At 44.4% G+C, this 24,521-nt stretch overlaps 1 protein-coding gene across 2 annotated transcripts in view; it reads left to right on the forward strand.

Moving 5' to 3' along the window:
* The window catches only part of PLA2G4A (phospholipase A2 group IVA), a 67,269-nt gene that overhangs the window by 15,136 nt on the left and 27,612 nt on the right, over window positions 1–24,521 (forward strand). For both annotated transcript variants that reach the window (XM_041479638.1, XM_041479639.1), the window contains exons 2-7: window positions 914–1,016; window positions 1,173–1,311; window positions 7,468–7,549; window positions 18,269–18,417; window positions 20,881–20,994; window positions 23,421–23,458. In XM_041479638.1, coding sequence (XP_041335572.1) covers window positions 1,279–1,311; window positions 7,468–7,549; window positions 18,269–18,417; window positions 20,881–20,994; window positions 23,421–23,458 — 416 coding nt within the window. In that variant the 5' untranslated portion in view covers window positions 914–1,016; window positions 1,173–1,278. The remainder of the gene's footprint in view (window positions 1–913; window positions 1,017–1,172; window positions 1,312–7,467; window positions 7,550–18,268; window positions 18,418–20,880; window positions 20,995–23,420; window positions 23,459–24,521) is intronic.

Genomic DNA, 24,521 nt, shown 5'->3' on the forward strand with positions numbered 1-24,521 from the left:
TGAAGTCTTTCTTATTCACACTTCCTCAGATAAAAATGAATAAATAAACCCAGGGTGATTCCTAGCCTCAAACTATTGTTAGGGCTGACAGGAAAGGGTGGTCAGGCATGACCAGGGAAGTGATGGAATCGCTGTCTCTGGAAGCGTTCAGAAAACGTGTGGGATGTGGTACTTTGGGATGTGGTTTAGTGATGGACCTGCCAGTGCTGGATTAATGGTTGGACTTGATGATCTTGGAGGGTTATCCAACCTTAATGATTCAGTGATTAAACAAAGGACATTGTAATGTTCTAGTGATCATAATGAAACTAATTTTTTATTGTCATGCCTTCATGTAGTTGCTCAAGAGCAAAGGTTTGGGAGTGATATATACAATCGTTTAGGGCTCAATTCTGCTGTTTCAGAATTGAGCATTAGGAATCATGGCCTTGAAATGGTGCTTCACTTCTTTTCACTTTGCAATATCTGCTGATGGCTCAGGTCTGACATATGGTCCAGCTGGATCTGAGAACTGATCCTGTACAGCAGTTCCCAGGGTTTTTTGAGATGCAGAAAGGAATAACCTCTGGTACTTGGATGGTAAAAAACAGCTCTGACTTTGAAGGCCTCTGATGGCCCCTGACCTTCACCGAGTGCTCAGAAAGCAGTGGCCTATGGAGAACCTGTGGAAGAGCCATGAAGTCCTGATTTGCAGCTTGCCCCTCCAAGCCTCTGGAACATCTCCAGTCAGCCGGGCTGGCCAGGAGGTTACATACAGCTCCAGCTGGAGTTCCCTTCCTGGATTTACAGAGGGCAGTATTGCTGCTCCTGCAGAGCTCACAGTCATAACTAGGATTGTAATGCGTGGAAGCATAAATATTACAATATATTTGCGGAATAAATAGAATTCCTCTCTTCTTTTGTTTATCTGTAGAGCTGCTAGAAACACTGGCATGACTGAAATTTAAGATACTTGATTCCTGCTCTTACCCTGAGGTAGAGGAAATAAGCACGAGAAATTTCTCCAGCTCAGGCAGGTAAATACCTATATCTATATAGCTTATAGTGAAATTAAGTTCTTGGTAAACAAATTAATTGTGGAAACCTTCCTAAAGAGTAGGAAGTGATTTGCTCTGTAAAATATAGTTTAAAAGGAACAGATTAATTTTAATTATATCTTCTTTATTTATTAGTTAAAGGACCTTTCATACTGAACTCAGCTCTGAAAAAAGGGGAAGCCTCTCCTGTGTGGGATTGAAGTAGATCCTTGGCAGTTGCTTTGAATAAACTGAGGCAAAAATGTCTATCATAGATCCTTATCAACACATTGTGGTAAGTAGCACTGAATCTTTTATATTTATTTTTTATATATATATACACTATCTTCTCTGATATATGTACACTGTCTTGTATAATGCCTTCCCTGCTGGAAGTTACTCTAAATAAGCACATATAATTGAAGTTGTTACTATATCCTTGAAGAAATGGTAGGTGTGTCTAGCTTTCTTCTTTACAGTGCAGTTTTGGGGGGTGATGTTGTACTCTTTTCCTTTTCATTAGTATGAATGGGGAGATAAATTGACAATTTGGGATATTTAGATCTTAAACTGATGTGTGTCACTAATGTTGGTTCAAAGAGAATCCTCACAATACATCGTGCAAACTCTGAGTGAGATGATCTGTGCCATGCAGCAGCACACTGTGCCCCTGCTCCCTTCCTCCTGCTTTTTTCCAGTGTTCCTGCTGAATCCTTGTCCCAGCTGTCACATCCTTGGGATGGCAGTGAGCCTGTGGATCCTGCTGAATGAGCAAAAACCTGTTCAATACAAAAATAGACAAAAATTTCTTAGGGAGAAATCCTTCCCTGTGAGGGTGGGCAGGCCCTGGCACAGGGTATGCAGAGAAGCTGTGGCTGCCCCTGGATCCCTGGAAGTGTCCAAGGCCAGGCTGGACAGGGCTTGGAGCAACCTGGGCTAGAGGAAGGTGTCCCTGCCTGTGTCACTGGATAGGCTTTAGGGTCCCTCCCAACCCAAATCACTCTTGGATTCCATGGAAGGGTTAGAAATTCCATTCTGTGCTGTTGGCCCAAGGGGAGTGTGAGCTCAGCCCATGGATGTGTAGAAGTAGGAGCAAGGGAAGGAGGAGGAAATGGGAGCAGAACTGCCCTCAGTGGCTCAGCAGCCTCTGAACGCAGCTGTGCTGGAAGTGAGTTTCCAAAGCAAACACTGGGATGGCAATTCCTGCCCAAGCCAAAATCGAGAGCCACACTGGGTGTGTTCCTATCAGGGGCTTCTCGTAACAGCACCGGGCTGACAGCAGCAGTGAGGTGTCCCCAGAGATAGCTGCCACACACTTGTCACAGTGTTTTACTTTTACACGGCTAAAAATACTCCCTGTGCTTCCTACAAGTGATCTCTTATCAAGCCTGTGGTTTGTGCCCCATGCACTCACATCCTCCACGCCAGTGTGCAGCCAGCAGATGTCAAACTGGCTTTTACTCCCTGCCCAGCCCTGTGAACTGCTGGGAGGGAGGACAAACCTCAGGGTGATGTCTGTGTTACAACAATACTGGCTTAATTCCTTTCAACATCAGTGCCCTCTCCTGGATGGATTGCTTGGAATGATCTGTACCTTTATGGGAGAGGTCTCTGAGGCACTTGGTTATGTATTTTATTAAATCACTTATAAAAGGACTTTTTGATACCAATAATCAACAATATGGAGCTGTTCTACATACATAAAACAATAAAAAGTGTGTATAGTAAATGTTGTTACAGCTCTCTGGGAGTGCTGAATTGTTGCTGTGGGAATGTTGCTAATTCCAGAATCAACACTGTTTGTGCAAGAGCTGATCCTTTAATTGCTTGAAAAGTGAATGGAAATCTTTGACGTTTTTTAATTTGAAAACTGAAATCCCATGGAAAGTTTTAGTGAAATTTTGAGCAGTCATGGGCAGCAGGCTCACATCAATGCAAAAATCTTGGATTTAAATGATATTTGGCATTAAATTACTCAAAAGGATTCTGCATTTTCCAGAAGTCCTTGTGCTGACTGTTGTGTGTTTTCTGAGCTTTTTTCTTTTATACCTCAGAAAGACTCTGAGGTGTAAATTAAGATATTCAGAAGGCAGCTGCAGACAGAACTGACTATTCCAAAATTGCAAAGAATTAAATTGTGTAATACCTCTTCATGTACTTTGATACGGGGGATAAATATTATAACAATGGAATGAAGCACTTCAAGATAAAATTTGTGTGTGGGCACAAAAGTTTGTCTTAACTGTAATACCCTGTGAAAGAAGAACATGGACTTAATGAAAATCAATTACTTAAGTAAACAAGCAAATATTTTCATTTGTCCAGCTCCATTGTTAGCTCAAGTGTCCTTAACATGAAGGAAGTAAACCCATTTAATACCTGTGCAGTCTGCCCCATTGCCTGGCACACAGAATGCCCGTGTTCTGGTGGAGCTCTGCTCTGTGACTCAGCATTCTGGAGTAAGACAAATGTGATTTTGAGCACATGCAAATCCCTGCCTGGCCGGGCACAGCCGGAAGGGTGGCAGGCAAATCCCGCCCGTGTTCCGGGAGATCCTGGGGCTGTGTCCCAGCCCCTGGTGGGAAGGGGGTGGTGTTGGTGTGCAGGGACATCTAAATGAGAGCAGAGCAGATAATTAGGGAAATTTTACTGAGGGCGAGGAAAGAACTCAAAGGTGAGAGAGGAAGAAAGGAGACAGGAAGAGCTGAGGTGTGAAAACAGGAGATGCTGAACCGTGGCTGTGCAGTCATGGAAAATGCTGTGGCTTGAACAGTGAACACTGTCCACCTGAGTTTCCATAACTCAGAAAACCCATATTCAGACAGGGCATGGTGAAAACTTTTTGGTCTTTCCTCTCTAAATTTATGGAGAAAGAGGAAGTGAAATGAAACACAGGTGTAAAGTGGGTCACTTTGGACGGTGTATTTTAGTTTTTTAAATCCACAGAATCCCAGAATGGGTTGAGTTGGATGGGACCTTGAAGCCCATCCCACCTCACTGTCATGGGCAGGGACACCTTGCACTGGAGTTAATTGTGAGCTTTTGAAATTTGTAACCTGTCCTAGATTTTTAAAGGAATGTAGATGTTGCTCCTCTCAGTGTTGCAATGTTTAAGTGATTTATTTACCATCATCTGTTTTTCAGAAGTACTTGAGGTATTTGTACAGATTTTTATCAAGACTTAAGGTGAACATAAGTCACTTGAGAAAATGCAGCTTAGTCATCTAAACTAGCAAGGGCTGGATTTGTGAAGGCATTCAGAGTCAATGCATTTCTCATTGTGTTTTCAGGGGCCTTCATCAGAACTCCTTCTAAAAAACTAATTTTAAAAATGCTCCTGAAAGATGGACATTTAGGCCTTTTGATCTCCTTAGAAACTGGACCCTAAGTGGAAAATTGCCCTAATTTCTGCTTGCATTTAATTTGCATGAAAACCTTTTTTTTTTTTTTTGGTGTAAGAAGAGATCTAGACTTTTGAGCTTCCTGTGTGTATCTATGTATTTATTTTAGTTTTTACTAAGAGGGAGATTGTTTATTTCAGTAGTGGTGAATTTCTTCCAAGTGTATGACTATGGCCAAATATTAATAAATGTGTATAATTGTAATCCTCAGTGTGTTGTCTTGGGTGAGGCACAGGGAAAGAAGATACTGCTTTTCTGTTTTGCCAGGCCTCTGTGTTTTCACATGCCTTTCAGAGGATCCCAGTCTTAAACCAGACTTAATTTTCCTGGCAGTACAACAGCTGGAATGATGGAGGTTGCTGCTTAAGTCAATAAAAAGCAATTTTTGTGAAGGCATTAGTAAAACAGTTATGAACTTGTAATAGAAATAGTGGTGATATCTGAGCTGCTGTGAAGAGAGCAAACTGGGAAGTGGTGGTTTGGCTTTGCTTTGATGGTAGGCATAAGAATTTAGGCATATGAGTTCAGGCATATGGGAGATGCAAGCAAATTACTTTACAGAGTGCTTGCTGTCAGGGAGTATCATGTAGTATCCCCCTTTTCCAGCCAGAGCTGTGGGACATCAGAATTGCACATGAACTTCACCCATCAGCTGAGAACTAAACCCAGCACGCCCATGTCCCATCCTTGTCACTTAATTATAATTCCTCTGCACTGTTAAATGCTCAGTGATCTCTGATTTGTGGTCTCCAGTGAGGACAAGCTCTTTCTTGACAGCTGAAAAAAAAGGAGGAGGGTGGTGTGTTTGTACTTTGGGCTGTTTCTTTTAATTACAAGGTTGAATATGACAAAGGAAATGCTTCAGTCTTTATGAAGAAACTGAGGCCAGTTGTGAAACCAACTTCATCAATCTGACATACTTGGGAGATAATATAATGGGAGATAATAAAGCAGCTTTGGACGTTTTCAGACAGCAAACTGGAAATAGGGGGCAGCAAGAGCCCGTGGTTTCTGGAGAGTCACAGCTTGTAAAAGTTATTGGGCAGGGTAAATAACAGAGCTGGGGTGACTTCACACAGTTGTGTTCCCAGCCCTTCCCAGAAACCCTCGAATATCTCCATTTACCCCTCTGTGGAAGAAAACTCTGGACTTCTTTTTGGCCTGTGGCAGAGGCAGAAATTTGTTCAGGGAGAAGTCTCATCCTCCTTCCTGTTGATCCATCTTGGAAGCTGCAGTGCAGAAGGTGGTGGATGTCACTCAGTCATTGGGATGTCTCCATGTCAGCCCATGGAAGGCTGTGAAATAGGTGTTGCTCCTTAGGAACTCTGGGTTCCTCTCTGCTGGGTCTGATGCTTTCGAGGTGAGCAGCATCCCACTGGGAGTGTTGGCAAGAGCGTGAATTCCCCTTTTCCTGTGGATGCTGAACCACATACTGTGCCACTTGCATTGCCACAGTTTCTCCCTGCCTGCTCATTTGGTCTTGGATCCAGATAACTCCTGTGGCTGCCAGGGGAAAATTCCAGAGCCAGGCAGACAGTCCTGGCCGGATCCTGCAGCAGCTGGCACCACGTGGGGGTGATTCCAGCCAGATAAAGCTGATAAAAGTGTCTGGGTCAGGCATGGCTGCAGTGGAGTCACCCTGTATGGCTGTGGGTGTTTTCTCCTGGAGCCTTTGCCACAGGGATGTGGCTGTTCCTTGGCACACCTCAGGCTGCTGCAGGAGTTGTGTTGCTGTCACTGGAGGTGCTTTTTAATGACTCCTGACTCAAATACCACTTAAGCACTCACAAGTCACTTTGCTGTCTTTAGAAGATTAGTTTTGGCTTTCCCTTTATTTTTGAGAAAATGATATGTAGCCTATAAGATATTAACTTTATTCATATGAGAGGGATCCAGATTGGCTCAGATCTCTGGGTATGAGCTGTAGACGCAAAATAAGGAGGCTTATAACCAGTTCTGGAAAAAAAAAGGAAGATCCAGATGAAGGCATATCAGGAAAGCACCAGGCAGAGCCTGAACAAGCATGTCTCATAGCAAGGGTACTGTCTATGTTTTTAAATTAATTTCAGTGAATTTCCTGGCCTTCTCCCAGGTTGTTTTGGCCCCAGTGAGTGAGTTTATTTTAATGTACTTCACAAGGTCGGTGTGTGGTTAGGAAAAGATAGAAAATGCACAATTGCGTGAGACCTGATCCTGGCTTTAATACCTCACATTTCCTTCCAATCTCTGTGTTCCTGTAAAGGCAGTATTGGCTGCCCTGCAGTGTGCACTGGTGATTCTCAGTGGTACCCAGCAGGTTGATCAAACTCAGGGCTATGTAGATAAAGCAACAGTACAGTTGAGTTGGTGACCTCTTTTATTAAGGCTTTTGCTTTTTGTTTCTTAATTTCACATCTTTTCCTACTTCCCTGGTTTGTTGAGGACACACCTGCTCCTAGGCAGGCAGCTCCTGCTGTGTGTTTGGGCTTTGTAGGAAATGAGAACCTCCAGAAAGTGCGGGAAAGGTGCTGGTGGCTGTTTTAACAGCTTGCTTTGTACCTTCCTTACATTGTCTTGAGGCTGCTTTCACACTGAATATTGATGTGTACTAGAAGGTACAACACTAACTCTTACCCCTTGTGTGTGCACTGTGCATTTATCTGCTCCAGAACACAGACTTTGAAGTAATTCCTGTCATTCTTTTTAGCAGGGGAAGGCAATTACAAAGACAAGCTGTAAAATAGCCCATTTTTATTTTTCCCTTGCCGTATTCAGTGGTTCCTGCCTGACTAAATGCCTCGGAGCAGGTTCTGTGGTGAGAGGGAGTGTTGTTGGTTGAGATTAGTAGGTGTGGCTGCAGGAAAATCCAGCAGCCCCAGTGCAGGTACCTCTTGGTAAAGCTCCAGGCTGCAGTTCAGCTCTAGGATGCTTTATCCAGTATGAGTTTCCCTTACGTTTTGACTGGGTGATTTCTCTCTCTCTGTTTTTGGACAAAATGAAACCTTATTTTGATAGATGGGGTGTTTTTTTTGGTTCTGGAGCTTAATCACCTCTCACTCTCTGACTTTCAGGTGGAACACCAGTACTCACACATATTCACTGTGACAGTAAGGAAAGCCACAAATGTCACCAAAGGAGCCATTGGTGACATGCGTGAGTATCTCTCTTTCTATTTTGCTTTTTCTCTATGAGCCTGGGCAGGGAGGGGGAGATGGTGACTCATTGTGCATTAAATGGTTGTCAGTGGGCTGGTGGTGGATGTCTGTCTGTCTTGTTAAAGCCAGGGCAGTGTCCCCGTGTCACTGCTCACTCTCACTCAGAGGGCAGATCTGCCCTTCTTTCCATTGATCCAGAAGGGCTGGGTGAGTTGTAAAGGATTTGCCTACAAGCCAGCAACACCTACAATTAGCTTTTTGGCTCAGTCAGAAGTGCTGTGTGAGTGCAGTGAAACTGGAAATTGCTGCCATCTCACAGCTGTGGTTTGTGGGGGGCAAGAAAGAGCCCAGAGCTCTGCTGAGTCAGTGCAGAGAGCAGAAAAAAATGTAAGTCCATTTAAAAAAACCCACCCAAGTGGGCCAGCAGATCTTGTAGTGGGGAGATGGATGACACCAGACTTCTTCCTCTTTCTGGGAGGCTGCTGAGCCTCTGGACTTCACAGGAACAGGAAACCACTAGGAAGAGCAACACTGCTCTGCCCTTAAGGAGGGAAGCGGGAGAGAATATTGGCTGAATCTGCAAAAAGAATATTCCTTCTTCCTTAGGTCTCTCCGCTTTGCTGCCAGGCCATCTCTCCCTTTTCCCAGTGCTTGCAGGCTGGGGCAGGGAGGATGAGTGTGACCTTTGTCTCCTGCTCTCCCATCAAGCTGATTGGACATACAACTGGAGTTTCCCAACTCCTGGAAACTTCTTTTGGGTCAAAGTACAGCAGCTGCTCCGACCCACCCATCCTGCTCTTTGCTTCAGGGGGTTTTCGTGATTGAAGTCTGCTGTTGATGCTAAAATTGCAGGAGGGTTGCTTGAAAGGGGGATGTTCAACAGCCACAAGTACAAGGGAAGAGAGGGGAGCCCTGGCAAAGGGGAAAAGAGGAACTGGGAGTCTGTCATGCCCTGTGGGGTGACGGGAAGGAGCACACAGGGAAGATGCAGTGGTGTGTGGATACAGATGTATATAATTTCATACATATGGTGCTCTTTAGATAAGAAGACCTCAGGAAAGGAGCTGAAGAGTGGAACAAGGAGCCCGTTGCAGGAGTTTGTGTGTGTAAGAGGATGAGTTAATGGAATCTATACAGGGTCTTGGGTACAGGTGTCTGTCATGAGGCAGTGTGGGCAACGTGGGCAGGGAAAAAAAGGGAGGTTGAAGTGGGAACTCCATGATATGATATTAAATGGAGTATGGAAAGGGTGACAAAGCTAGAAGATCATGGCAACTTTGTGCACAAGAGCAAATATGGCCCTATAGTATAAACTTCAAATATCAATATATTTTTTTTCTAGAAAAAAAAAAATTCTCTTATCGTAGCAAGCCATCAAAATCAAGAAACTGCTCAAGAAGAACATTTTATTTTGATAAAACCTGCCAAAGTGATGCTGTAGGGCCACTGAAACCTGCTTGGCTTCTTGTCTGAGACAGCTGCCAGAGCTCAGTAGCCTGAGGCACCCCCAGTCTGGGGCATCTCTGCGTGAGCTTCCAAGGACCCAGGGCTGGTCCTTGGGGTCCTGGCACATGCCCCAAAGTGAGAAAAAACAGATCGTTGCTTTTTTTTATTATTTTTGGAAAATTAAGAGTGTTTTTATTTCCTGTCATGGGAGCCTGGCAGCTACTTGATGAAATGAATGATTGTGTTAGTTACTGTGGGGAGGTGCTTGAAGCTGTGAGTGGGGAAAAGCCTTTACAGTTGATTGTGCCAACCTATATATATATATATATATATATATATATATATGTATATATTTGTTTCATTTGATTTATTTGCCAAATATTAAACTTGTTGAGGGAAGTGCTGAACTTTTCCATCAGGGTTTTTGTCTCAAGGACAGGAAGATGGCTGTGGCAGACCATGTGTGAGCCCTGTTTGGGGTGGGTGCCTGAATTTCACTTCCCTCATGGATACTCCCAAGCTGTTGACCCTTCTGAGGAGTTCCCCTTAATTTTTTCTATTGTTTTTGCTTCAGATTATGAACCAGAGGTGCTCTGGGAACAAGAGAGTTAATTTTACATTGTGGGGTGATGGAGCCTGGGACAACATGAGGGGTTTTGTCTGTTTTGCTGTTCTTTTTCAATATCAGCATTTCCAAGACTTTCTGGAACAGCTCTGAGAGATATGAGCAGATCTAAGTTTATGAGATATGCTGAAGTGCTTTGTGTGATGTTTTTCATCCGGGGGCCCTGAACTCTACCTGTGCACAGGGAATTTTGGTGTCACTTGTTTCAGTTTTAGTGTCCCCTGGGAGTGGGTGACTCCCATGCCCTGGATACCTCCTGCCAACATCCAGGTGAAGCAGCTGTAGCTGTACAAAGGTTTAAATCCTGGTTTAGAGGCTGCTGCTCTGGTAGGTGCTCAGCTCCTGTCCAGGCTGGGAGGTTTATGAGCTGAGTAAGTGCAGCAGGTGGGTGCTGGGTGACCTTGGCTGGCTGCTGTCACTCCCTCTGTCAACAGGACAGGGAGAGAACATGACAAAAGGGTCACATGAGGACAGGGACAGCTCTCACCTCTCACCATGCAGGCAAATGGGCTCACTTGGAGAAAATGACTGTAATTTGTTGCCAGTTAATGGTAGCAGCCTAGGACGGTCAGGAATAAAGGAAAACCCACCTCCTGTACACCTTGCCTTCTTTCCTGCTGCATCCCTCTACCAGCTGTCATTGGGGTTGGGGTCAGCCAATGCATCCTGCTGAACTGGCAGAAACACAGTTCAATGAAAAAGAAGATAAAAAAATATATTCGGAAGAAACGGTTCCCTGTGAGGATGGGGAGGTCCTGGCACAGGGTGCCCAGGGAAGCTGTGGCTGCCCCTGGATCCCTGGAAGTGTCAAGGCCAGGTTGGATGGGGCTTGGAGCAACCTGGGCCAGGGGAAGGTGTCCCTGCCCATGGCAGGGAGAGCTTTACAGCCCCTTTCAACCCAAACCATTCTAGGATTCTGTGCCACTGCTGCCCCAAACTTGCTACATAAAGCTATTGCAAGGTGAAAAATCAGAACATCTGCATGGCTTTGGTGAGGATTTCATTGTCTTAGTTGCTTAGCTTGCTGCTGATTGCACACCTAGTAAAATCACTTATCTGACTGGACCTCTTGAAAAAGACCTTGCCTCTGGCCCAGTGAGTTTTTATATAGTAGATGTGTAGTTTTGAGTCTACTCAGATGCCACCCAAACTGTAGAACCTTTATTTTCTTCCATGACAGTACAAGAACTCGTAGGAAAAAGCCCCAGAGTCCAAAACTGCAGCATTGTGGAAGAGAAATGCTTGCAAACTGGGTCTCCTTTCCATAGCACCTCTCCCTTTCTGGACTTTCAAGGATCTTGGTGGAAAACTGGGTCAGAGGAAGCCTTGTAAAATTTGTCTTCTTTCTTTAAAGGTGTATTTAAGTGTGCTGGCTTTCACAACATACAGTGGTATCTACAGAGGAAACCAGTTGTGTGGCTTTGCTCTTAACAATCACTCATCTTGCTTAATCCTGTTTGGGATTTGCAGCTTTTCCTTGCTTCATCTTCTTTTGATGCCGTGGTAATAAACAGTGTCATTCTGGGTATTTTTAGGAAAAAATTCCCTTCTTAAAAATGTTTAAAGTTTGCTAGCTTGCAGCACTGGCACTCAGCTTCTCTCCCAGTTGCTGTTCACCCCGTTGGAATCAAGGATGCCTTTCCCCTGCAGTTTAGCTGCTCAGATAAACAAGTGCTGGGAGCAGTGCAGTCACCAGAGCTCAGCTCTTCTTGCAGAACTTACCCAAATAGAGCTGGGAAGCAGCTCCTGGGTGGCTCTTGGCATGGTCAGCCCATGTCACTGCAGCCAGCTGTGGACACCCCCCAAGTTCAGGAGAGGCCCTTCCTCATGGCTTCTGCATCTCCAAAGGAAACTGGGATGGGAGCACACCTTTACCTGTCTGGCCCTGGCAGCTGGGAATGAGGAAGGGATGTCCAGCATGCACTGTTTGTCCCTCACACCCCTGTCCCCTGGGGCTGTTCCCTGTGAGCCAGAGCTCCTGGGGTTGAAGCTGGCTTGGTTAAACCCAAGTCTTGGCAGCCCAGGCAGGTGTGAGCAGGGTTTTAAACCTAGCCTAGCTGAAAGGAAGGAACAGGAGATTTGCCTGCTTGCATTATGGTTTGTGTTACAGCAGCTCATTCAGGACTCATCCAGCTGTTCTCTGGACTTCAGCTGGCCAGTCCTGCACTCTGAATTAGCTACAGTGCACTTACCTGGTGCAGTGCCATCAGGTAAGACTCTTCCTGGAGCAGCTCCTGATTTTTGCAAGGGGAAAACAAGCTAAACTGCTCCCCTTTTCTAGCCTGACAGCCTGGGAAAAGTAGGTCAGAGTTGGCCAATCCTCCACATCCTACAAGCTGCATGTGCAAGTCTTCATGTGGCTGAAATACGGATCCATAAAAGATGGATTAAAGAAAAAAATCTTAAATGAACAGTGCTGCTAACAACTGCTCAAGATGCCTACTGCAGATCTCAGTCTAACACTGAGGCAACCAAATGCTAGATTTCAGTTTCCTTGGCACACCCAGTATCCTTTCCCTTTTGTGGGGCTGTCTTGTGCTGGGATGTAGAAGTTATGCTGGAAAAAGGCTCTTGTGTTCCACGGTGAAACCGATCCAGATAATGTTGCTCTTCCCAGCTGCGAAAATGTAATTTTGATGAGAAATTCTGTCTGTGAGTGCTTGCCATGGAGTCACTGAGGAGGACCTGTTTCTGCGAGAGATTGGTGAAAACTCGTTCCCATCCTTAGGAAGCTCTCCCATGGCTCCGTTATGCTGTGATGGTGACGTGGAGCAGTACTGGCTCAGGCCTGGGATCCATCTTGTGTGGCTGGAGAATCCCCAGGCCCTGCTGGGCTGTGACCAGCCCCAGAGGTTGGCTGGGAGCTGCTCCTGTCCTGTAGGCACACAGTGTGTGGTGACTGTGAGTGGGGCTGGCCCAGCCCCATCCCCAGTGGGTGCAGCTGTGAGCAGCAGGTGAGCAGCACTGACAGCAATGAGCCATGGAGTGCCCAGGGGCACTGAGCAACCACCAAGGGGAGCAGAGGGCACACAGGGGCACTGCATCAGCATGAGGGGATAAAAGGCTGGGCTAAAGGACAAGAAGGGTGGATGCTTGAAGCTTTCTGAGGTGGTGTTACTGTGTTCATTATGGCTGGCTCAGTTGTGACGCTGTCCCCTGTGCTGTCCTGTCTCCAGGCAAAGCTTCGTGGTGGGGCTCCCCTCCAGGACCTGTGGACATCACTGTTCCTCCAGTTTGGGCATTTCACTTTCTCCATTTAGGAGGAAGCTCCCATTTGTCCCCTGTGATAATTTGATGACTTCTTGCTTTTGATTCTTTTTCCTCTCATCCCCTGTCCCAGGAGTGCTTTGGAGTTGTGTTAGCGTTGGGCTAATGCCTGATCCAAGGGAGAATTGGGAACAACATCAGTCATAGTGAGATGTAAAGGAAAAATACAAACAGGGTAGAATGTGACAATTCCCACTGATCCTCTCCTTGGCTGCCTTCAGTGAGACTCCCTGAGCTGGATGTGCCTTTGGGGTCATCAGCTGTCACTGAGTTTCTCTTGCAGAAAATTTACTGGTTTTCCTTCAAGCCACATAGGTCTTCTCATCCACAGCTCTTTGGGTAAGGAGTTCTGCAGGTTGTTGCCTGAAGGAGACTTTTAATTAGTTTTGGAAATGTTATTTTAAAAGCATGAGCTGAAGAATCTGAACTGGGATCAGTTTGGGGCCCTTCATGACAAGAAAGATACTGAGAGGCTGGAGTCAAGGAAGGGAAGAGAGCTGGGGAAGGGGCTGGAGCACCAGGAGGGGCTGAGGGAGCTGGGAAAGGGGCTCAGCCTGGAGAAAAGGAGGCTCAGGGGGGACCTTGTGGCTCTGCACAACTCCCTGACAGGAGGGGACAGCCGGGGGGTTGGGCTGTGCTCCCAGGAACAGGGACAGGAGGAGAGGGTACGGCCTCAGGCTGGGCCAGGGGAGGCTCAGGTTGGACATCAGGAAGAATTTCTTCATGGAAAGGGTGCTCAGACCTTGGCAGGGGCTGCCCCGGGCAGTGCTGGAGTCCCCATCCCTGCAGGTTTTCAAAAACCATGTGATGTGTCACCTGGGGACAAGGTTTAGTGGTGAACACAGTGATGATGCTGGGCAGGTGGTTGAGCTCAGTGGTCTTGGGAGATCTTTTCCAACCTCACTCATTCTGTGGTTCATCATCTGGGTACTGCCTTGTATTTTGTAGGATTCCAGCTGTCCCACAGACCCATCTGTACTAAAGAAAAGCTCTTACAACTCAAGGATGTTCATTTATGCATTTCACAGACACGGCTTAGAAGTACAAAGTGAATTTATTACTAACAGAGTTAGAGGAGGATAATCCAGGCTGTGCAAAGCCAACACATGGAGTGAGATATTTCACTGGTTTGGCAGGGAGAACTAGGCACTGAAATTCATGAAAAAACCCTAAACCCCTTAGACTCTGGCACACTACTAGAGAAATGTTGTTTTGCTTAATGCTTCACTCACTTTTCAGTGTGTGTTTGCAAAGGAGACTGTGCAGATAATAGAGAAGGCAGTGCCTCTTTTCCTCTTGACACTTGTACAAATGTGTTTTGACCAAAAGCTGATTTGTTCGGGGTTTTTTTTGCCCTTTCAAGGCTGGATCAGTGGGAGCAATGGTGTTCTGCAGCAGTGAACTGGGTGATAGTGCAGCGCCTGTGCTGGGAGCTGGTTCTTCCCTCCACTGAAGTAACGCCAGAGATGAAAAGCACTGTCATAAAAAGCACAAATAATTTTTAATGAAGGTGTTACCTAATCCCAGGATTTCTCATAGCATAGCTGCTGCTTCAGAGCTGCCTTACTTCCCTTGGAGTCACCTTCCGCTCACGAAATCTGGCACTGCATCACCCCTTTGCAAAATCCCCAAAGCCACCAGCCCTGGCATTCCCTGTGGTGCTTTAAACACAAGCAGCAGGGAGTTACTGCGGTTTTTAGGTTGCTGTGGCCTTCTGGCAGGTCCCCTGGCATCTGTATTATTGCTAGACTATGGATTTTTCTGGAGCATTTCAAGTACCTGTTCCATGGTTGGAGGGACAGTTTTTGATTAGTACAGTTTTTAAGAATTCCCTTTTTAAAAACTGAAAAATCACATGAAAATGGGAAAACCCATTATTTTAAATTTCATTGCTTTTTCTCCTGACTGTGGCAGAGACACCAACTCATATTTCCATGGCACTGTGAGGCCCCATAAAATTCGACATTTGAATAGAAATTGTGTTGTTATTTAGCTTCCTTCCCCTTTGAGGAGAGAGAGGTCATCCAGCAATTCCCGTTATTGGCTTGACCTCAGCCAGGCTGCTCAGCTGCATGTGCTAAACAAATTGTACTGTGGTGCAGCAAGCCAAAAAAATGGTGGGAAATACACAAAGATGGTCATTTGGGACCTAGTAAGTTTTTATCAATGGGATTGCACTTAATGGTGGATAAATTCAGGGTTATTACCACTTTTTGTTTTGAGATAGGTATGTGTCTATCTCAGTATTATAGTTGAACAGGCTTTCTATAGTTTCTTTATGGTAATTATGCTGTTGAAGTTATTGAAATTGGAATGACTGGAATATAAATCATATATCTGAAATATTAATCATATTAATATAGAGGCCTGATGACAGCCTCACCAATCTTACCAATCTTAATAGCATAAGATCAAATGGTTTCCAGTCATTGCAGAAAATTTTACAGGTTTTTCTAATAGCCAGATTGCTTAAAGCATTACTCATTTTTCACTGTGAAAATGTTTGACCCTAATTATTGTCCACTGTGTGTTTCACTTGGTGATTCATAATGCAATTCAAAGGGAGAATCCTATAGCCATGACTTAACCGGGAGATAAATCAGTTGAGGAAAAGTCAGTGAATCCTTACTTTCTACCTCAGCCATTCCCAAGGCAGCAGTTTAAAACCAGCAGAGGGGATGCTGACTCTGCTCTTGTTTTTGGATGTTTGTCTTCAGCCCCTGGAGCTTTGGGTGAGGGGGGGGCTGTAAATCTGAATTATCACCAACATTTTGTTAATTACCCAAGACTTCATCTGCCTCCAAGCTGCTAATTGTAGGACCCTCATTGGCATCAGTGCCGAAAGCCTTAATTGGGTTTTTTAGAGTGCAGGTGGGGGTTTGAGATACTTGTGCTTAATTGTTGGTTCAGCCTGCCTTGTTTCTGAGAAATGGTGATGGAGCAGCAGGGCTTGCATAAGGAACAGCCTTAGGGCTGAGGTGCACAGAAGCTCTGCTTTCCTCAGAAATGTCCTGGGAGCAAGTGCAATTCCCCCAGGCTGAGGAGCTGCTGCAACAAAAGACCAGTTCCCCAACAGTGCTGCTCCTACACAAAATCCTTAAGGCTGGAAAAGACCTTTAGGGTCATCAGGTCCACGTAGAGATGATTCTCAGACGATTCATAGATAATTCAGTCATTGTCATGGCTGAACATCAGCTTTTGACCCATACAACATAACCATTCTTCCTTTTAAAAACAAAATATAGGTGGCAGCCTTCCAGTGCCTAAAGAGGCTCCAGGAGAGCTGGAGAAGGACTTGGGGTTCTGTGATAACAGTGGTGATCAAGCTATTTTTAGTTACATTTTCAGCTTAGTTTTTTTAACATTACCTGGCAAATCAATTAGCAGAAGCCCAGGCAGGAATAAGTGAGTGCACACTGGCTGTTGGCTGTTTAATGTACATTTGATAACTTCAGTGTTTTGAAATACATTAAGTGAATACTTCTGTGTTATTTGCCAGGTTGCTGGTAGGTTTTGGTCCCTGTCCGAGGAATGAGATTTTGATTAATATAATATATCTTAAAGAAGTATTTAGCATTGCTTATAGCAATATCTTAATCAGAGCAAGCAGTCTTCCTATATATTTTCTCTTCATCTAAAGAAGGAAGTTAAAAAAGAATAGATTTTCATTTTCTTAACTGAAAAAGCTCCAAATAAACTTTCAAACATGAAAGGGCAGGTGATTAAATCTTTGCCTTGGGTTAAGAAGCTAATAAAGACGTGGAGTGAGGTGACTTGGCAATACTGAAATACCAAAACTAATTTTTCCAAGTTAGTTGATCCATGCCTTGGGTTTGGTTTCTGTTTCAACACTTACTGGGATTTGCCTGATAGAAAGGTAGTGATGGATCTGTGTGTCAGAGGTCTGGGGTTTCTACATGCTTTGGGATTTTGAATATGGATAGGAAACCATTTGCTGTTTGTGTTGATAAGAAAAATGGGATTTTTGTAAGCATTGGGACTGATCACAGCATGATCTGAATGGAGAGAGAGGCATTGATCTTTTGCCCAGAGCTCTGCTCAGTCATCAGGATTTTGTCTGAAATCCAGTTTTTTGTCGGTAACTTCAGTCTCTTGGCAGGGTAACCCTGGGTGTTTATTGCCAAAGTCATGCTGGATATCAAGACTTAGCAAGACCTTGTCACTTCATGGATTTTTCGTTTCGAAGAGCCTTGTTTCTCTTGATTCTTTTCTTTGTGGCAGGGCTTTGTGTAGTAGTTGAAAGGAATGGAAAAGTTGGCAAGTTGGAACATCTGCCTGTGAGGAAAGACTTGGGGCTTGATCCCCCAGTTCCCCTGCCCGTGATGAAGGGACAAGATCAGGCATAATTCCTCAGGAGCTAATAAAGGTTGCTATTTAAAGCCTTTCCACACTGATCCCCCGCTTTAAATAGCTGCTTGTTCATTACTCAGGGAGCGCTGAGACCACCTCAATGTAGCAATTAGCTGAGCCCCACAGGTATGGAGCACACGGGAAATCTCCTTGACAAGTTGGATTAGGATAACACTGAATAGGATTTGCCTGGAGACAAATTCAGAACCTCCTGAGTGGTTTCCAAAAGCCTTTTTTTTGGTTGTTTGGTCAGGGTTTTTTCCCCAAAAGACATTTGATTTGATTTGAAATTACCCAGCCTCTTTGTTTTCCTCTTTTCCTTCTTCTCCCAGCAGGTGGGAGGAGGGATTCTGGGCCTTAGGAATCTCATGGATAAGGTCTTACTGAACTTCCAGAGTTTCTAAAATTTGCCTTTATTGAAAAAAAGTATCTTTAGACTGAAAATATGTACAAGGAGTAATGTTTGGACTTGCTTTTCCTTGTGATAGGATTTAATCTGGGTACTGCCCAGGCTTCCCAGGGAATGGGCACAGCCCCAGGGCTGCCTGAGCTCCAGGAGAGTTTGGACAATGCTCCCAGGGATGCACAGGGTGGGATTGTTGGGGTGTCTGGGCAGGGCCTGGAGTTGCACTGATGATCCTTGTGGGTCCCTTCCAGCTCAGGATATTCTGTTATTCCATGTTTCGGTGTTGGAAAGACGTGGGTGTTTCACCAGAGCAGAGCAGGAGGCTTTTTGTGACCCACAACCACAGAAATAACTTCCCCTGCTGTCCTGGGAGGCATCTGAGCCCTGGCTCCATTTGACACAAAAGAAACCCCTCATTGTACAGAATTTTGGGGAGATTGTTGATATCATTGTATCATTTTTGTCATACATCTATGTAACTTAAAGAGTTTCATATCTTTCTGTCCTTTACCATGAGAAGATCTGTGATTTCATAGAATTGTATCAATTTTTCCAGCCCAAGCTGGAGTTTTCCCTTGCCTGACCTGTGTTCTGCCCCACAGTTGACACTCCAGATCCCTACGTGGAGCTGTTCATCCCCACTGCCCCTGACTGCAGGAAGAGAACCAAGCACTTCAACAATGACATCAACCCCGTGTGGAACGAGACCTTCGAGTTCATTCTGGACCCCAATCTGGAGAATGTTCTGGAGGTAAATCCCATGGCTGGGCTGGGCAGATGAAGGGTAAAACAACTGTGGCTCACACATGTGTGGCATCTGACGCCTCAAGATCACCCCTTTGATTAAAATGTTAAATCTGGGTTTAGCTGTGATGCTAAGCAAGCAGTGTTGGATAAATTGAGTTATTCAAGGAGTAGCCTCAAGAGTCATTAAAAGATATGCCTGTGAGTAATTTTTTGGACAGCTTCTGAGGGGTAGTAACTTCTTGTTCCTCATATCAGCTGCAGAGTACTCCCTGCTTCCTGCCCTGATCCAGCTCTTACAGATAGGGAATAGGTGGGGCTTAAGTCAAGTGTCTGCCCATGGAGACAAAGCAAAAGGCTGGTTCTGCTGTGTCCTCCTTGCCTGGAGCCCACCCAGGGCTCTTCTGCACACTCCATGTGCAGCCTTGTTGGCCAAGCCACTGTTCAGTCTCATGTGTTAAACTATACAGGCTGCACACCAGAGCTGAGTGTTAGGTGTGAGTGTTTTCTGAATGGGCATGGCAAGGATTTAAGGTTAGCTCTGGTCCTTTGTGAGCTCTGTTCTTCATAGAGGATGGCCCTGCCACCTGCTCTCTTCTGACCCAAGCTTACAGAGTTCAGTCTAAATTTGCCAAACCTTCAGAGACTGCAGTCTGTGAAGGTATTCCTTGAGCTTGTGACCATCAGACTTTGGGTCTGAAAGGGAATTGTGCTTCCTACAAGTTCCCTGTGTTTCTGAGGAAGGCTCCACAGCATTACAGTTACACCCATGGTCTGCTTGCTGGGTCATGAAGTGCATCCTGCACTAGAGACAAAAGATATTAGGGAATTCACAGTGATTTCCTGGGCATCAGTTCCTGCCTCTTCCTCTGGTGCCATTGCTGGGCCTCAAGGAGCAGAGCCTGGCCCCTGCTCTGAGCTCCCTTTCACTTAGGCAGGTTCTCTAGGAATGTTTGAATTTGTTGAAGACAAAATTTGGTTCAAGGGTTTTGAAAAGGATAAAATTACTACAGTCACAAACACAGCAAGATGGATTGTAGGTAGAAATGTGTCTTTACAATAACTAAAGGCAGTAGCTGGGTCTGAGACAGTGCAATAAAATTCCCTGATGATTGCCTGCAAAGAGTAGAAGATAACATTTAATAATGGTTAATAGTGGACCTGGTAGTGCAGGGAAGCACCTTTGGATTCTGGAATGGAGTGCGGTGTCGCAAATATGTAAAGTCACCTCCCCACCCAAATCCTCTGTGAATTCTGAAGGTCAGACTCCGCAATCCTTGTGATTCCTTGGATTGTGATTCCTTGGATTGATCTGCATCTTTATCCCAAGTGCAGTTTTCCCCCTGAAGGGTAAGCAGCTCTTCAAAATCCCACTGAGAAGTTTTTGCTTTTGGTTTTAAAGAGACAGCACTCAGAGATTGCAGGAATGGGCATAAAGTTCTGCAAGGAAACAGAACAATGTAAATACCATTAAAATAATGAGCTCTGTCCTAAAATAAAGAGAATTCATAATTTCAAAGGGTTGCTTGTGGCACAGGATGAAGAAGATTCTTTATAGCTGAGAAGAGGCTGATCCCAGATGTAGCAGCTAATTATTCAAGTGATTGTATCTTGATTCCTTTTGTTTTTTACAAAAGATACAGTCCAAGCCACGAACATGTGATATTTTAGAAGATATAATGCCACAAAGTGGAAAAATCACTCATAAATCAAATGAGTCTGGAGATCTCATTTAATAAAAACCATCCAAATGAGAATTTGAAATTCTTTCTATATATCTTGAGGACTTGGAAAGGAGCCACTGGGGAAAAAAGTCTGCTAAACATAGATCCAGATGGATTAGAGCAAAAGCATGGAAAGGTGTTCTGCCATATCCACATCCTTCTTTGGATATTATCACATTTTGGAAAGGTCTCTGCTCCAACTTGGAGGGTATGAGAAGAGACTTGAAGGTCTGGCTGGATACAGAGAGCAGCGTTGTGTAAATTGGAATGCTGCACACTTTGCCAAATCACTGCTGTAACAATCTTGGTCTGCAGAGTCAAGGCTGGGGTATGTGGATTCCATCTTCTCTGAAAAGTTACTGGATATTTTTTTGGCCTATCACTTGTATAGTTAGAACTATACAAGTTTCTCCATAGGGAAATTTTACTGACTGGAAATTTGAAGGTACTGTGCTTTGCTTCTACTATATGTGGAATTTGAAGGTATTAGAAAGATGGTGAGATTTGTGGCCAGAAAGGCAGTGAGTAATCCTGGTGTACAGTTCCTTGAAGTGCCATCTCCACTGTCCATGTGCTTATCCTGGTTTAAAAGAAATGTCACTTGGCATTGGGCATTGACTGGGTTGGGTCAGGCCCATTCTTCTTCTATATATATATATATTTTTCTTTTTTCTTTAGGCATAGGCTTGATGGAATTAAAAAGGGATTTCTTGCAGTGGAATTGAACATCCAGATATCTCTTCCAGGTTACTCTCATGGATGCCAACTATGTTATGGATGAGACTCTTGGCACATCCACGTTTCCCATCTCTTCTCTGAAACTGGGAGAGAAGAAGGAGGTCCAGCTAACTTTCAATGATGTAAGTTGGACATTCATGACTTTGCCTTGGTCAGAAGTTTTCTGACCATTCACTCTTGCCCATGGATAAACACAGAGCCTAAAGACACTTTTAAGCCTTAATTATTTATTTTCTTACAGCCCTGCTGAGAGGAGAATTAAACAAAACAGTGCCACTGAATGCCTTGGTGTCCCTGCTGGAAGACCCCTCTTTAAAAGTCTAGTCTGGGACTTTCTCTGCCTAAAGCAGTTCCCTGCACACTCAGTGCAGTTTAGTTTCATGGCCTCAGTTAGTGTGAGGTTACTCAGAGTTTGCTGGTCAGTGCATTGCCCCTCCTGCTGCTGCCTGTGGCTTCCAGAAAGCTGCAGGAATTCTTTTATCGTTACATGTTTCACTTTCTGGAAGTGGCTTGTTGCAACACAGACCTGGTTAACATGCAGTGATGCAGGTGATGCAGTAATTGGATTATTCCCTTTAAACATGTCTGCAGATCAGATGGAGTCCCTTGAACAGGGCTTGTCTGCCTGCACTGTAACTCCTGGAAACTGTTGTTAAATCTGGGTGGAATTGAGCTTGTTCTGCACATATTGAAATCTATGAATACCATCTGCATTTCTGGTTTGGGCTATGGTTGATTGTATGGTCAGAGATCTTGATTTGTTCTGCTGTTTTCCATGTGATAAAAGTTCAGAAGTGTAGTTATAGCAAATAACTGGTTAAAGGTCTATATACTGGAAACCAGAAAGCTTCATATGTAAAGTTTAGCATTTCATTTGGCATAGCCTTAGGGCAGTTGGAATCTTGATACATTCCATTATTTTTCCTTTTTAAAATAACAGCATTTTTTGAAGTATCTGTGTATTTATTTCACTACATTTCAGTAACTCTTGGGCTTCCAGAGCATGGACTGAGAGCAAGTCCTGGTTCTGCCAGGCATGAAGTGTGGCAGTGAGAAAGAACTTTTGAATGCATTTTGCAAACACAGTTCACAGAGCTCATTCCATTAATACAAGGCCTTGCCTCGCTTGAACTTCTCATCAGTGTTCAGCAAAGCTTGGTAGGGAGTCATAGGGGGAAAAAACAGTACAAAAAAAGGCAAATACATTCTGAAATTTATAAGCAAATAGTTAAGGGGAGATGAAGTCAGGTTGAGCCTGATGTAGACAATGTATACCTAGAATTCCTGAAACTGAAAATGAAGTAATATTCCTGAAATGTCTGTGGCAGTCTGTGTAAGGTATAGAAAATGCCATGATATCTCCCTGTTGGAATGCTTCTCTCCAAGGGTTTCTTTCATGTGCATACATTTTTGTAAGCAGTGGATCACTGCATGGTTTCAGGAGTGCTTTCTAAATTAGTAATGCCAGGTGGGGAATAATGTAATTGCTTTGCTGCCTTTGAAGTGCTTCCTCAGTGACTCTTCACTTTGTTTGTTCATGTCCTCCCTTTGTTGTTTCTCTGCCTGTTCTTTCTTTTTCCCCCACCTTGCTCATACCCTGCCTCATTTGCAATTCCCATTTCAGGAATTGGGTCTGCGTGTGGGAGTCGGAGGCATCTGTGCATCCCAGATCCTTCTCGGCTGTCTGAGGGTCAGGCAGACCTTCAGTCTGGGGTGTTGTGGCTCCATCCCTGGTGCTCACATGCCCCAAGCGAGGAGGAGAATCTGGTTTTACACAGAGGACAGTCTGACTCTGTCTCTCCTCCAGGGCTGCACCAGCAAGGCCATTGCACAGAGAGAGGGTGAAAATACCTCTCCATTCTGTCTGAGTTCCACAGCCAGTACTCCTGGATTGTGCCTGACGGGAAATTGGTGCTTCAATAATAATTTTTTAACTTCTTGTCTGCAGGCAGCTCTTTCAGTGCTCTGTGAAAGGCAGAGGAGGCCAACCCATAGCTCGTGGCCAGGCAGTTCATTGTGCAGTGACATTTATTGCATTTTCCAGCAAGCTGTAAGCACTCACCCTTCCTGGCTGCTAATTAAGGCATGTTCAGCTGTGGAGAGACACTTGGTGGCTCCTGTGGAGCACAGAGCAGTGATTCCCTCACACAGGTGGCACTCAGATGTGATCTCCTGGTTCTCCTGCCAGCCATGAGTGGGTGAAGAGCATCAGATCCCCTCAGGACAGAGATGAGTTGCATGTCAGGAAGGGATTAGCAGTGCAAGAAAGGCAAGGCAGTGGGATCTGAGGAATGAAAGCCAGCACTTAGCAACATTTTCCACTGTATTCAGTTCTAGTGGTGTATTTTGGAATCATACTGTATGCTTTAAAAAAAAATCTATAGAAAAGAATCTCATTCATAGGTGCCAAAAATACCCTTCTTTTAAAAAATAAAGAGGAAAGAAAGAAAGAAAGAAAAGTTCTTACAGTAGTAGTTGATGTTACAGATGTGTTTGTGGGTTTTCCCTCTCTAAGTGCTGTAACAATATTTGAATATTTCTTGTTTAGGTCACAGAAATGACTTTGGAATTGTCTCTGGAAGTATGGTGAGTATCTCATGTATTTATTTTTTAAAAAGGGTGAAAATATACCAGCAGCAAAGGAATTTTATTCTAAATTGTTCATTAAAATTTTCATGGAGTCACAGAATATCCTGAATTGGAAGGAACCCATAAGGATCATCAAAGTCCAACTCCTGGCCCTGCACAGGACACCCCAAGAGTCCCACCTGGTGGGATTTTCTTAAAAACATGTGACGTAGAGTGCAAAAATTCCTTGTTGTAGCATAGAAATACCAGGTACTGTAAAAGTGAGGAGATTTTACAACTGTGGATTATTTTCATGTAGTAATTGTGTTATTGACTAAACACCCTTACTGGGACTAAGAGGTTTGACCCTTCCAAACGTTTGCAGGAATGAGGCCATCCCACGTAGATCTCCCAGCCTGGTTTATGAGAAGTCCTTTCCTTCTCAAGGGCTTTGTTTCTAAAAAACACACTGACCTCACTCAGGTGCAGCTTCATCCTCACTGTTTTACCTTCTCCAGCAACTTGGCCCCTCACATGAACTTTCTGCTGCTGTTACAGAGCTGCTCCTAAAATGTATTTAAATGTAAATACTACACAGTGAAGGTCTGAGTGAAGATTTAGGGCCTGGAGTTCTCCATGTAAAAGCCAAGCAGATGCCTACCTTTATTTGTCCCCTTTTTTCCCCTCTCTAGCTGTCTTTCTCCCTCATTCTTCACCTATCCTGGCAAAAGACCATAAATCATATTGAGGTATAAGCAGAACAATACATTTCAAGTCTAAAAATGATTTTCTGGGAGCAAGGAATTTAAGGAGTCATTCTTTTGTCTGCAGCTATAAATAGGAGCACTGAGCACTGTAATAGTCAAGTTATTTCCTGATTACTCCGGATGACAAACATCCCCCAGGGATAATTTCTGCTCATCATGTTGTACTTGGGAAAATGCATTTGTGGGTGGTCCTTGAGACCACCCTGAACTAGCCAGGCTTTGTACATTACAAGCATTTAATATCTCTGACATTAAATAAACACAAGATGCTTGGCTGTGCCTTCTTAGGCTTTGAAATGTAAAGGATCTTATCA

Source organism: Pyrgilauda ruficollis, unplaced genomic scaffold, assembly GCF_017590135.1.
Source record: "Pyrgilauda ruficollis isolate IOZ18807 unplaced genomic scaffold, ASM1759013v1 scaffold49, whole genome shotgun sequence".
Taxonomy (NCBI): Eukaryota; Metazoa; Chordata; class Aves; order Passeriformes; family Passeridae; genus Pyrgilauda; species Pyrgilauda ruficollis.